Here is a 15,377-nt window from a genome sequence, read left to right as displayed (position 1 = left end):
TTTTACATGACTTCTTAGATATATTGGGAAAGAAATAAGACTTTTGATATTAATTTCGATTTTTTTTTAATTTCTACTCTGTTACACTTCAGTTTTTTTCACCAAAAACTACTCCTTTTGGAAGCCGACATTTTGCCTTAAACCAAAATTTTACTGAGTCCCTCCAACATTACCTGTATTCAGCTATAATAGTAATTATTATTTTTTTTTTGAATTTTGAATTTGAGCTAATTTTAAGCCGAAAAATCTTCAGCACCGCCATACATCTTTTCCTGCTGGAGATCTGCTACGGGATTCAAGAGAATCTAAATTTTTACAAAATCATTATTATTAAAGTACATTAATTTATTTAAATGTGGTTTCTCATTTATTTATTAAATAAAATGCTTCTTCAAAAGGAATTGACAAAAACACGCGTTTTTTCCGACTTGCAAGTGGATATAACCACTTAACGATTGAGTTGGTACTTGTAATTTGTAGCCTGTTTCGTTCTTTTGAGAGTTTTTCTATAAATTTCGTGGTGTATCTTATTTCGTTCGGATTGCAATTGATCATTGTCAAATTGCGAAATTTTAGCTTCGGGACGGAGTGTTGCCTTTGAATTACGCAGAAAAAATCAAAGAGTCGTTGACTTAATAAAGTACCCTCGTATACGAAGTTTTTAGTTTTCAATCAACATCGCTAATTAATTCTGTAAAAAAACCACAAAACATCTGGGTATATATATTAACAACAACTCGTGTAATTTAAAATCTATGAAAGTGTTGTGCAGCATTTCATTCTAAAGTGAACCAGCAAAGTAAAATGTTCTAAAAGACTAAATTCTACAAATAATACGACAAAAATACTAATAATACTTGTAATAACATCAAAACTTCACAAACCAACAACAAGCACTAACTTTCCCATGTCGTTAATTAGAGCTGTAATTTTAGTAACGGCTTTGTTCGCGTTTGAAACAAATGAATTTGTACAAGAGAGATGGTGGCTTTCATATTTGCCGCCGAGTCATTTAAAATTTTACGAGGCCGCTATGAAGTCGGGCTTGAATAATACATTTACAGTTGTAAATACAAATTCCGCAACAACGAAGCCGGCTGTGGCTGTAACGATTAGTACTCCAAAAGTCACCGTCCTGGCAAATGCAACCGGTAAAGTAAAGAATTTAAAAAAATACTAAAATGCTTTTCGAGAGCTTTAAAGTTGTATCCCTATTTCACACTTATAGAGCTCGCAATGGCTGCAGCCCTAACAACTTCCACTCCAAACATTGCTACCACTTTGCGTCCATCGGAAAGTCAGCTAATTGCAGATCCTCTAAATAATTTGGAAGCACTGACATCCTCAACTGGGAATAACTACATTTTTAACTATTTTTTCTTTAGAAATGATTCCGTTAAGACAAGCACTGAGAACGCACCGATTGATAAAGAAGCTACAGACGCTAATGTGGAAAATGATATAAAATACAGGTTAGTATTTATAGAACATTAATTTTCTTCAATGTCTGGTGGTGTTTAGTACAAATTTTTAGCAAAAAGTTAAATCAAGGTGGTCCAAAATTTACAATAAATCGGACTTCACACTAGCACTAAGTATAACTTTGAAGAGAACATCAGAGAGCATACAAGGATGACCACTAGAGTGTATAAGCCTTTCAACCTTACATATATATAATTTCTAAGTACTCATCGATTCACTGAGCTTTTAACTGTTTTGCCGTAGTTCTATTGATATGACTTTATAATCTGGGGGTCGTAATTCAAACATCGCAATTGAAATGCAAACCGATTATTTCAATATTTCGGCAATACTAATTTTCGGATTCTTGGTAAATTAAGCCAATTGTCACTTCTATTATTGAATTTAGACTCAATACCGAAGGACGCTCTTATACAGAAAGATGGTCTGAGCGTGAAAGTATGAAAAGATCGATAACGTCTCTTAAAACTGATTAGTTCCAAAATTATACCACAACTTTTGTTCACAAAGTTATTCCAAGTTGGTATTCATTACTGTGGAACATGGACAAACGAATCTCTTTTCCTAAAAAAACAGGAACTCGCAGGACATATCAAACAACGTTTGAAAGATCAGTACATTTTTGCAACGAATGATTGCTGAAAGGGAGGATGCATGGTCGACTGAGAGTCGAGAGGCCGATCAGTATATGGCCTAGGCTCTTCCGTGAACTATTCGCAAAAAGAAGCGTTACGTCAATAAGATAATAGGTTGACCGCCTGTTATATGAATGTCTATAAATATCTATGATCTTTTATAGATTGTTAAAGCTATCTGAGACAAACTCCGGTTTATTCTGACTTATTTATTCGCGTTCTTTCGGATTTGCTAGAAAAAGAGTTATCCTTTCCAATTTGCATTTAATTATAAACAAAGTTTTTAACTCCTCTCCATTTTTCAGGATCCAACCGGACTGTGCCAACGTTAACAATTCCGGTGTCTACTTGGTACGTGTGGAATTATATAGTCAACGTCCTTTCATGATCTATTGTCAAGTTATGGATGATGATAAGCACGGTTGGTTGGTAATACAACAACGTGACTTCGATGATCCGCTCATCGACTTCAATCGCAGCTGGGCGGATTATCGCGCAGGTTTCGGTGTAATGGATGGCAGTTATTGGTTGGGTCTGGAGAAGATTTGGGCCATTACACACAGCATGTTGCATGAGATGACCATTTTGCTGTTAGATTTTAATAACAACTTTCGTTGGTATCGCTACAGCCTCTTCAGCATTGCGGATGAAGAACAAAACTACACTATGAATTTGTTGGGCTTAAAAGGTGGAACGGCAGGTGATAGTTTGAAAGATAGCAAGGGACAAAAGTTTAGCACATACGACAGGGATAATGAGGGGAAGTGTGCGCAGAAAATGCGAGCTGGTTGGTGGTATAAGGATTGTGAAATCGGGTGCGTGATTGCTTATCATTTATTTTATTAAACCTCGATTGAAATGCGAAATTTTTTTTCTTTTAGAAATCTTAACAGTCCGTTCTCTAAGCAAATGACGGAAAGCTATGACGGTGTTATGTGGCCGACATTTCATATGGATAAACCTTTAAGTACTGTAAAAATACTGGTGCGTGCAAAGAAATATGATGAGAATTAGACTATAAAGAATTAAAGGGTTAAGAAAAATTATTTTCAAGTTATTTTGATGGTGTTTCATAATAAATGATTCGTTTAAGAGGAGAAAAAGGACCAAATTAAAAATATTATTTCAACGTGCGAGGGACAAACTCAGAAGAGTTAAAATTTAATAGAGCTTTAAGCTGTCACTAGCTTAGTACCTCGGTCACTTTCTAAGCCGAACTTATATCCACGTACTCTTTATGACAACCAAGAGTTCTGATTAATATCCTTGGGCCAGTGTGAGATATTTGTGAGAACTTCGATGGCAAGAAATCCCTTACTCAAACCTCGAACTGGCGGAGCCGAAAAGAAGTGGGGAGAAATAGAAAAATATAGCTCACTCATACATACTGTTATACTTCTGACAGACCTGTATGCTAAATTTCTGAATTTAGGCAAGATATTTATAACAGTATCTGTCGAAAGGTTACGACAAAATCCGTATCACATGAAAAAGGGTCATAGCTTTTAATAGGTTTATTGAGTGCCTCCCTTTCACTATGTCTCTGTCTCTCTCCAACGAAAATGACGAGTAAGGTGGTCTCTCTTTCACTCTATCACAAAACACATCTCAACGGAAGCACAAACATAAGTCAGAGTTTTAAACAGACAACAAAATAGTTAAGAATGCTCGAAGTTCTCGAAGAAAAACTGAACTAATTTCGAAAGATTAATCAGGTAATAATCGTTTCAAACAAATTATTTTTACGGATTTCTGACCACTCTCAGGTGAATGGCAGTCAAAAACTTCACACACTTTTACACAAGGCGCCGTCCCTTGATTTGCTTTGAACTGAGTAGGCAATTGAAAAGTGCTCTCTCAAAGAACCAATACCAAACTATATAAATCGCTTATTATTAGTAGTATTAGTAATCGTCCCCTGGTAGTAATTTTGGAAGAACGAAAGAGTAACTTGATATCATGAAGATAGCTAGAGCTCTAGAGAATCTAAGTCTAGTAACATATACTGACGAGGTAAGGTGGTTTAAAATAATAATTTCAAGAAATTCATATCGGTTCTCCAAACTTTTCAGAAACTTTTGTGCAGCCTAAAAATGAAATAGTTTCAATCAAAAAATTTCAACGTATTGAAGTCAGATTAAAATCTTCGTCAAAGCTTTAATGGCGGTGGACATATTTGCTTGAAAAGTTCATTGTCTCACTGAGCCACACTCAGCACAGCACAACACAACAATTAACGAATTGAAAGCAACCCGCTTGCTCTTGTTGTTGTTATGCTCGTAGAATTGTCAAATACTCTGCTGCGGAAAACGCAATTGGCGAGCGAAGCTTTACGACGCTTTGTGTTTCTATTTTGCCTAATGGGTATACATTTCATTTTCACCAACGACGAGACAAAACAAACACGAGAAAAAGGACGACAGCGAATATGCAGAGAGGAAGGTAAATCGTGTGTGTACATGTGACAGTCCATATAAAGAGGTCTTTTTTTACATGCTGCCTCCCCTCTGCCCACATGCAAGTAGGTCGTTTGAGTCGATGCTGCAAATTGCAATGGCTGAAAAATGTAGGTAGCAGTGGTAGCAGTATCCTGGGGCAGCAAAGCGATCAGGCAGCTAGCCGTTAAGCGACGAGTTAAAGTTGTAGTGCTTTCGAATGAAAATCGTTTCGAGTTGTTTACCTGGAAGATAACGGCAAAAGTGGGCGTAGAGTGGCCCTGGAAACTGCAATTATATGATTGCTTTAGTGGGCTCATACTTCTGTGTAGATATATATATATATATATGTATATAATAGGGTGGTGCGAAACATATTTTGTTTTTGCGAAGCCTGAGGGTAAAATTTGTAGATTATAAAAAAGAAAAATTTTTGGAAACAAAAAAAATTTTTTTTAACATCTAGAGGCGGCTCACTCACTTTTTAAGTAAATTTCGAGTAAAAATTTTTATTTCAAAAGTTATCAACTTAAAAAAAATGTTTGTGGTCATTATTGGAGTTTAAACAAAAAGTCTTAAACGACTACATGCATTTCTTAAGCGTTAAAATAAAATTTGAGTCAAAAATCGTCATATTCGGTAGTTTTATTCTAACCAAAAAACTAGTTTTTTTGAGAAAAAAAAATACTTTAACTCGATATTTACTTTAAAAGTGAGTGAGCCGCCTATAGATGTTTCCAAAAATTTTCTTTTTTATAATCTACAAATTTTACCCACAGGCTAAGCAAAAAAAATTTTGTTTTCGCTCCATCCTAATATACATATATATATAATGTATATATAAACTTATATGTCGACGTTATGCGTCAGTGCTCAAAGTTTGCGCATTCGCATGCACAGAGTTGCATGTCTGCGTGCTTGAATATGGACAAGTTGGATAGTTTGTTAAATTGTGGGTAAAAGGGCGGATAGTATACGAGCAAATTTTTGAGTTAACATTGCTTTTCGATGGCAGCAAGGAAGGATGGATGTTTGAAAAGGAAACTATAAAAAGTATTTAGAGTCTAAAAGTTATCTACAAAGCATAAGAATTGATAAATTTATATATATGTCTTTTCTTACACAAACCATCGTCTGTTTGCCCGAAATCCGTTTAGACTTCATACATTTTTACAAAGAAAATATAATTGGTAACTGAATTCTGAATGTTATTCTTAAGAACTTGTTAGCCAATCTATAGAGTGCTAGAGAGCTTGAAGAAAAAAAAAATTAAAAGTTGTAAGCACAATCTTACACAATTTAGATCTTACTAAAGCTCAGAACTACATAAATTAAGATTTCGATTTACATTTTTGGTAGAGTTTTATAAATTAATGTTTTGCGGGGTTTATGGGCAGAAACCGCTTTAAAATAACTATTGATCTACACCTAGAAAATCACGTCTAAGATAAATAAAAAATAAATTTTCTGAGAGAAGGACAATAATTTGGATTCCTAAAAATTTCGCTGTGAGTGTGTAGTATATAATATATACATATGTATGTATATTTAGCGAAGTACATTGTAGGCTAAATACGAATGGCCTTTACCTCTGCACACGTGTCTGTGCATCAGAGAGATCTACCAATGTTACTCTATCAAGGCTGCCAAGGACTTCTCCAAAGAAATGGCATCAAACTTTAGAAAAACATCAACCCACTTACATACATACACATGCACATTCCACCATATGTAACGGTATCGTTGTAACTATTTTTCTGCCAACTTTTGTGGCAACTAAATTTAAGTAACAGTGGGCTATAAAACATTACCGACGCCACACGACCACAATGAATTGCAAGCTCTCAAGGATACCGAAGCAGGCTGTGAGAAGAAGGAAGAAGTAGCAGCCTATTGCTGCTGCAGAGTAACAGGAAGGTTAGCTCGACTGCCGACTGTTGTCTTCATCAGAACTGTTTCCTTTTGCCACGTTCCATTTTAATATTTTTCTAACTTTCAAATTTTTTTTGTGATTTTCGTTATTGTTGTTTTTTTCATTCATATATATTGCATTTGCTAAATGACCAACGGAGTGAGTAAGAAGTGCGGCGGTGTGGAGTAATTTTGTTCGAAATTGCATTGCTTAGCAGCAGTAGCAGCTTTCGCTGTTGTTGTTGTTGCCTCATTTGCACATAAATTGTACTTTTCATTTAGTTTTTACTTCAGTATGTTTCAAGTGTAACCTTTTTAGCTGTGCAGTTTGGCAAATTTCAGATTTTCAGATTTACACTTGTTAGTTAGTTATATTAGTTGCCATATTCTATTTGTGGTTATTGTTGTTGTGAAGGGTTTGATTATGCATGCAATTATTTTTGTACATGACCTCGAACTAATATCATTGTTGTTTGCATTTTTCTTATAAAAGAGTTTTTTTTTTATGGAAATTCAAAGAACTATTTTTAACTAGAGTTGCCATATATTAAAAAAATATTTAAACTCATTGCAATAAATATATATTGTACTTCTAGAAAAAATTTAATACAGCACATTTCAATGTACATAAACAAGTATTTATTTTTTAGTGCTGCCAATTAATTTGTATGCAAATATTTTTGATAAATTCCTTTGTACAAAGTTTTATTATTGGAAATATCACAATTTGTATTGCACAAATATGAATTGTAAAAAAGACAGAATTATATTTTGGACTAAGGTTGCCATATTTTGAAAACAATTTTGTCTCAATAAAATAAAAAATTTATGGTGCTGCTGTAAAAAAGATTAAGCAGATAACTAAATAAATAAATAATTTGACATATATACAATACTTTTTTTTGGGTTGCCAACTAATTTGTATGGTAATACTTTTGAAAACTTTTTTATTCAAAGTTATTCAATAGTTGAAAATATCACAATTTGTATTAGAATAATTTTATATTAACGAAGTAAGAATGTCATTTTAGACCAGGGTTGCCACATTTTGAAAAATAAAATTAATCTCAATGAAATACGAATATATGGTGCTTCTGTAAAGGCTGTTGAAACAGCAGATTGCTATATAAATATCGTATATAATTTTTTTGGGGTTGCCAATAATTTGCATACAAAAAAGTATTTCTGATAAATTTTTCTGTTCAAAGTTTTGTTAGAAAGATCAAACATTCTATTAAATCACACCTTATATTTAAAAGTAAGTGTACAATTTGGACTAGGATTGCCATATTTTTAAGGGGAAAAAATATAATATATAGATCTGGTTAAAGCCCAAGAACTTTCAAATTGTTTGATTGGGTAATGCTGAGCATTCACATGTGTCTCCTCACCATAGTTGTGACAGATGTTGCACGCAAAGAAAGCAATCAGAGAACGTATATCATATGATATATCATATCAAATGATATAAATGATCACATACACACATATAAAATGATATATCATATCATATGATATACGTTCTCTGGTACTACTTGTTATTTTCTTGCCAAACGAAATTATTGCTGGAAGCATATAAACTGTCAATTTTTCTACCAAAAGTTGTAGTCAAATAAACAAAATGGGCATTTCGTCGAAGGAAAATTGTCACTTCTGTGACTTTGCGGCAGAGTTGTCTGATCCATTACTCCTTGCAAGAAGAAAATTCATTGTTTTTGGAATAGACTATATAAAAAGGCAGTAATGTTCTTCATTGTTGCCTCAAGTACATTGCTAGGGTTCATTAAGGCACTGTGAATTAGGCTTTGTATAGGTATATATACCCTTAACAGGGACTATTAATTTTGCCACGAAGTTTGTAATATCAACATGAAAACGTCGGAGATTCTATGAAATATATAGGTTGGCCGTTATTTCCCTTCGGCTCTTTTGAATTTCGCGGCTATGTACAAAGCGCTACAGAGCTCGTATCTGGCAACACTATACATAATTTGAAAGGTCTTGATATAACCTACAAAACAACGCTATGCATGATTAGTTTGGATATTGCGTTCAACAGTTATAGACGTGTAAACATGGATTTCACTAACGCCGAAATTCGCGCTATTTTAAAGTTTTCCTTCGTTAAAGGCAAATCCGCTAGAGAAACGTTCCGTGAGATTAATGGTGTTTTGGGGGATGGTACTTTATCACTTCGAACCTCGGAGGAATGGTTTCGACGATTCAGAGCCGGTGAAAACGACACCATGGATAAGCCAGCCGGCGGAAGACCTGTGACGACAAATACCGATCAAATCATGGAATACATCGAGTTAGACCGGCATATGGCATCTCGTGACATCACCCAGGAGATGGGAGTTAGTCACCAAACCATTTTGAACCATCTGCAGAAGGCTGGAAAAAAAACCTTCTGGACCGAATCAACGCCTGCGATATGCTGCTGAAACGGAACGAACTCGTCCCATTCTTGAAGCGGATGGTGACTGGCGACGAAAAATGGATCACATACGACAATATCAAGCGAAAACGGTCGTGGTCGAAGGCCGGTGAATCGTCCCAAACAGTGACCAAGCCGGGATTGACGGCCAGGAAGGTTTTGCTGTGTGTTTGGTGGGATTGGAAGGGAATCATCCACTATGAGCTGCTCCCATATGGCCAGACGCTTAATTCTACCATCTATTGCGAACAACTGGACCGCTTGAAGCAGGCGATCGACCAGAAGCGTCCAGAATTGGCCAACAGGAAGGGTGTAGTGTTCCACCAGGACAACGCCAGACCACACACTTCGTTGATGACTCGTCAGAAGCTACGGGAGCTCAGATGGGAGGTTTTATCGCATCCACCATATAGCCCGGACGTAGCGCCAAGTGATTACCACCTGTTCCTGTCCATTGCGAATGCCCTTGGTGGTGTGAAGTTGAACTCAAAAGAAGCTTGTGAAAAGTGGCTGTCCGAATTCTTCGCAAATAAGGAGGGGTGCTTCTACGAGGAAGATATTATGAAGTTGCCGTCTAGATGGAAACAGATCATCGAACAAAACGGCGTATATTTTAACTAAATCCGATCACTGTAACACTTTTTATAAAGCATTGAATGAAGAGCAAAAAAGCGGAAGGGAAATAACGGCCAACCTTTATACACGAGTAAATGATCAGCATGTCCTTCTGCATGAGATATCTTTACAAAATTTTGAATGGATTATTGTTCAAGGCAACGGTGCAATCTACGAAGATATTGTTCAGATCGAACCACTAAATCATAAAGCTGCCTTACAAACTCAGCAATCAAAATAAGGTTCTTATATGGAATATTTCCTATTTGTGAAGGGTGTTTTAACTTCGGTAGAAACGATGATGAAAAGACTCTGAAAAATAAATGTATGTACATATGTAAGCTTTTGATAGTACACATGTATGTACATATATAAAATATTGAAGTCGTGTTAAAAAAAAAAATATTATAAATTAGAACCACCATCAAATTGACATAATACCGAATTACGATAAACACACAAACAGCAGGGATGCTTAACAAATGGAAATGAACTGTGCAATAAAAACAAATTGAAACAAGCAAAGGCAGCACAGCACACACTCATATATAGAACCTATAATATATGTATATATACATGTGTATGTGTGTTTGTATGTATGAATATTGATACATTGGAAACACCAACGAATATGGATATTTTTGGTGTCCTTACAAATGCAAACATAAAGTACTCACACAGAAAGCATGTAAAGCTCAACTCAGCAGGTGAATGGAACACACACACACACAAACGCAGATTTGTGTGCATGTATATGTGTTTGTCTGCTAACATGATTTAAATGAAGCGCACCGCAATGGCTTCCAAATAAATCGATGCGAATAGAAATTCGGAATTTCATGGAAAAGTAACAAAGCAAAGCTGCACAGAATTCTAAAAAATACTAGCAGGGGGCCTGCATTCTGCCAAAGAATTGGCATAGACGTATAGGTATGTGTGTGCATACATGTGAAAATTGTTGAATGGACCATTGCGCAACAATGAAACCTATTTGGCAACCTTGGAAAATCGCTAAATGGCTCCACGTACACACTCACACACATACATGCACACATACACACTAATATATGTATATATTCAAGTTTGTAAGCATGTGTGTGAAGGATTTTTATGTTTTTTGATATTTTAGCGGAAAACAAATAAGCAAGCAGCTTGATATCGCTTTCGATTGATTTCTTAAGCACAAATATGTACATATGTGTGTGTATGTGTATGTATGTATTTCCCAAGAAATTTATGAAAATCGTGGTTATGCTCCGATTATTTAAGAGCCGTCATTAATAAAAATGCAGATTGTTTGACATATGTACCATATATTTGAAAAAGTTATGTCAAGTAACATACAAACATATACATATATATAATATATACAATACATAGATATTATTCTACAAACTTTGATATGCGTTTTTTTACGAAAAACCGCCTTTGTGCGAAAGAACTTTTAGCGCGTTCTCGGTTCCCTTTGATCGAAATAATTTTGAGTGAATTCGATGAATAAGTCTAATAAGTTCAAAAGGAGATATGCAAATAAATATGCAGATATTTGTTTTGAGTACAAATATTTTTTGAGTTTCAATAAAAAAAAGCAGCTAAAATAAAGAAATCTTACAAGAATTTAATTGTGATCGGTGTGTTTGTATGACAGCAATATGGTATAGTGGTCCCATATGAAAAATATGTTCGGATATAAAAGCGATGTCTTTGAAAAAAATGCATGCCAAATTTCATGCAAATAATGAAAAAAAATGTTCATACTAGATACTTAATTTTTGTCGATCATTTGCTATATATAAATTTACTACGTTATTAATTTATCGAAGATTGTACCGTTGCCTATGTCAATAATCCATGCCAAACTTCGTCAAGATAACTTCTCAAATAAACAAGTTTTTCACACAAGCACTTGATTTGGATCGGTCAGTGCGCATGGCAGCTACATATATTATATGTTACAGTAGTCCGATATCGGCAGTTCCGACAAATGAGCAGCTTCTTTAAAAAAGAACGTGTGCAAAATTTAAGATCAATATCTCAAAAACTGATTGACTAGTTTGAGTAAATGCAGCAGGATTAATTCTTTGTTTACAAGCCTTTTGAAGTTGACGTGTCACGAGTATTTTTTAAATATGGAAAAAATTGAATATCGCAGCAGAATTCATTGAGCAAGTTCATAATATTAAAGATCCAAGTTTGACTAAGCGTGAAATTGCTAATGCCAGCGACGAACACTCAGACGAATGAGTACTTCATATTTTACATGAAGAATTACGTATGAAAAAGCTGTTTGGAAAGTAAGTACAATTCAACAAAAACTGAATCGAAAACCAATTTCTCAGTATAATTTTGTTTTAAGCAGAATAAAACCAATTTCTTGCATCGTTTAACAACTATTGATAAGACTTGGATCTACCACCATGATCCTAAATTGAAACAAAAACATTTACAGTGCACTGAAGCTGGTTGAAGTCACAAGGATCAGCAAAGAAGGTTATGGCATCAGTTTTTTGGGATGCAAAAAGAATTTAGTTGATTGATTATCTGCAGAAAGCTAAAACAATCAACTCCGAATATTATTGCAGTCTTTTGGATTAGCTGGATGAAAAAAATTCGTTAGAAAAGACCTGGTTTGCAGCTGCCTGCTCGCAAAGGTGTTTTAACCATGACAAATGTACGAATTGCTTGAGCATCTACCATATTCACCAGATTTGGCTCCCAGCGACTACTACCTCTTTAGAAACCTGAAACAATTCCTGCGTTGAAAGCGTTTTTCGTCGAATGAAGAAGTTATTACAGCTGTTGGCGGGTATTTTGCAGAGCTTCCGGAAAGTCATTTTAGGGATGGCATAAAATTATCGGAGTATCATTGGAATAAGTGTATTGTAGTTAAGGGAGATTATATTGAATAAAAAAATATATTTCGTACCAAAAACTGTATCTTTCAAGTTCATATAACATATCATTTGAAAGGTCTTAAACGTTTACTTTTGTGTGTTACAAACTTCGTGGCAATCAGGGTATATTAATCTCTTGAATCTCAGAAAAAAAAAATCTTTTGTAAAAGAGCTATAAACTATAGCCATCCGATTTTTATGATTTTTACTATCGATATTCGATAAATAATACGCAATGTTTTTACAAAATTTGCCGTTTATCTGTACATAATTAGCTATATGTTGTAGTTATCCGACTTAGCTGATTTTCAGTATTTACTTACTACTAAGGATAGCTAATGAATTTGTAAGGTGTAGTATTTGTTAGTGTAGTGGGTTTGGTGCAAGACTTTATAACTAAACAATCGGTTATATGGGAGCTATATGTTGTGATCCTTTGATTTGGCTGATTTTAAGTGTGCAATTTTTTTTGATGCTTGGCAAGAATTCTACACTGTTTGGTGTTTATCATTGTTTAATTAGACGAGTTATGAGAAGTTATGTGGGCTATGGTCAACGATTTAGCTATTATTCGGTGTTAAAGTTTTGTATTGGATAAGTAAATATTTCATAAAATTTTGTGTTCATATCTTTCAAGGAGGAGAAGTTAAGCCATCTATTTTCATATCTAAGCAATTGGCTGCAAAGGTATAAGTTATTTATAGTCATTTAATGGGGCTGATTTTTGGTGTCCACTTTTGCTTAATTTACGGGTATATTTGTACATAGTTTGGGGGTTGTTACTGCTTAATTAAAACAGTTATGATACGAAATTTATTTTCTAAACAATCGGTTATATGGGTTATATGTTCTATATATTATATATATCCAGTAATGTTTATGTGAAATCATCGTTCCGTACTTCTTTCGAAATGAAGCTGGTCACACCGTTACTGTCAATGGAGAGCGGGATAGATCGATAATAGCCAACTTTTTATGGCCGCCATTGGAAGAAGTTGATCTTGACTACATCTGGTGCCAACAAGACGGGGCTATGTGCCACACAGCACGTGCAACAACCGAATTATTGCGAGAAAAGTTTAAAGATTCGATAATTCCAAGAAATTATGACATTGGATGGCCTCCAAGAAGTTGTGATTTAGCACTATTAATTATTAAACAAAGCATACTTTTTAATTCTTCCGTTAATACTTTTTCTGGTACTTATAAAGATCGGACGGAAGTTAGATTTATTTATTATCCATATTTATGAAAATTAACTAAATAGGAGTGGACATTATGCTCTACACAAGTATGAGGAGCTTTCGGTAGTATCTCACGAATATATATAACTTACGAAAAGTCTGAAGGGAGTACTTATAGGTGTGGAATTATTAGAGCATATTTGAGAGGAAAGGAATTGCAAGTGGTCGAATGAATTAACTTTACGGATTGAGCATTTCTCAACTATTTAGTTATATTATTATAAAGCAAGTATTTATGATCAATTCTCGGAGTTCTATGTGCATCTATTAAGCTTACCGATGACATTTGCTCCACTCCTATGGAATATCGGAACTTAAGATTTGACTAAGTTGGGAGTGGAATTATATTTCTAATGTAATTTCAGAACTGAGTAATTGAATCTATCCTCTTTCTACCTTGCAGTCATTCAAACAATAGCGCTGAACAACCTGAAGCAGTCAATATTTTACATTTCTGTACTGTTACTTTGTTAGTGAGGAGTGAACAAAGAACAGCCATAGACTTCCAGCAAGGGCTCGGAGTGTCTATGAAAAGAACTTTATCTCTTCAACCTTCCCTACTTGTTGCTAATTTTTTATTAATGGAAAAACTTGCTCAAGCCGCTTATTAGCATATTCCAAATAAATCTCACCATTATCTCATGTACTCTGCCTATTATCGAAAACTTTTATTATTATTATTTTCTACCGAATTCATCACTTTCCTTTAAAAAATGTTTCATTTCGCACAACAAATCAATTCAACACTTTGATAAGGGTTACCGTTAGTGTGTGTGTCAGATTACTTAGAAACTGTGTAAAATTAACCCTTAGTAATTTGAATGGAAGTCGGAAACTAAATCTGAATGTCGTAACCTTCAACAAAACGTACACTTCAACGCCTGTAAATATGCAACGATTTCGAATGCCAGCAACAATCAACAGCAGTTGTCATTCTGACAGCTCACTCGCAACCGCTAACCGTATTGTCTGAAGTTAACGTTAAATTTTATGTATATACAAGTATATTTGATTTCTTTAGTAAATTTGAGTAATCTCTGCTACATTCTTACCTACGCATTTCAATCACTTAGTAAGTCTGCAAGTGCAAACCTCATCTGTTCGCAGACAGTCAATCTTCTGCTTATTCCTGCTTTTTTGCTCCAAATCGTGCAGCTGTCAGCTTTTTGACAGCTAAAGCTTTTATCGTTCTGCTCACTCAATTCGGCGGGTGAAATTAAATTGACAGTTTCTAAGTTGATTTGAGTGGAGTGGGCAATGTAAGGTTGTTTTAAAACTTTTTCAGAAAAATAAATTAATTTTAATCTTGATATTTCTAAAGAGAGCTTTTGTTTCCTATAAAATTTTTTTTTGTCAAGCAAAATTTTGCTTAGCTATTTTTATATTTTTTAAACAATTTTTTTTACGTTAAGTTGTCATGTGTTTATCTATAAGTTAAAACGTGCTGATTATAAAGAGCTTACGGCTAAAAAAAAATGTTGCCACAACTAAAAATTAGCACCAAATATATAATATATATGAATTATATGGCTTATAAAATCTTGGCATAAATACTCAGCTTTTTCAAGCATCTCTAACGGAAAATAATTTGAAATAAGGTTTTAAATTTAATTACTCTATAATATTCAGAGAAATATTTTTTTTTCTTTTTTTATATCTTCTTTTTTATACAAGCTACCAACAAGAATGACGTGAGAACACCATTTGATTTAACATACCCGCCG

The 15,377-nt window shown here is 34.4% G+C and overlaps 2 protein-coding genes across 4 annotated transcripts in view; one reads left to right on the top strand and one right to left on the bottom strand.

Moving 5' to 3' along the window:
• RhoGEF3 (Rho guanine nucleotide exchange factor 3) overlaps nt 1-15,377 on the bottom strand; it is a 292,834-nt gene that overhangs the window by 122,596 nt on the left and 154,861 nt on the right. The gene's annotated exons all lie outside the window — the stretch shown is intronic.
• Nucleotides 777-3,235, top strand: LOC106624082 (fibrinogen-like protein 1). Its single transcript, XM_036359408.2, has 4 exons — nt 777-1,151; nt 1,229-1,472; nt 2,423-2,932; nt 2,999-3,235. Exons 1-4 carry the CDS (start codon nt 908-910, stop codon nt 3,129-3,131), a joined length of 1,131 nt encoding a protein of 376 aa, XP_036215301.2. The 5' UTR covers nt 777-907; the 3' UTR covers nt 3,132-3,235.

This window comes from Bactrocera oleae, chromosome 6 (assembly GCF_042242935.1).
Source record: "Bactrocera oleae isolate idBacOlea1 chromosome 6, idBacOlea1, whole genome shotgun sequence".
NCBI lineage: Eukaryota > Metazoa > Arthropoda > Insecta > Diptera > Tephritidae > Bactrocera > Bactrocera oleae.
This window is presented reverse-complemented; position numbering and strand designations above follow the sequence as displayed.

Bases quoted from the DNA above. Each gene is read 5' to 3' on its own strand.
- LOC106624082 (XM_036359408.2), top strand. From the start codon at position 908: ATGTCGTTAATTAGAGCTGTAATTTTAGTAACGGCTTTGTTCGCGTTT. The intron at 1,152-1,228 runs GTAAAGTAAAGA...TCACACTTATAG, and splicing joins CGTCCTGGCAAATGCAACCG to AGCTCGCAATGGCTGCAGCC. The intron at 1,473-2,422 runs GTTAGTATTTAT...TCCATTTTTCAG, and splicing joins GAAAATGATATAAAATACAG to GATCCAACCGGACTGTGCCA.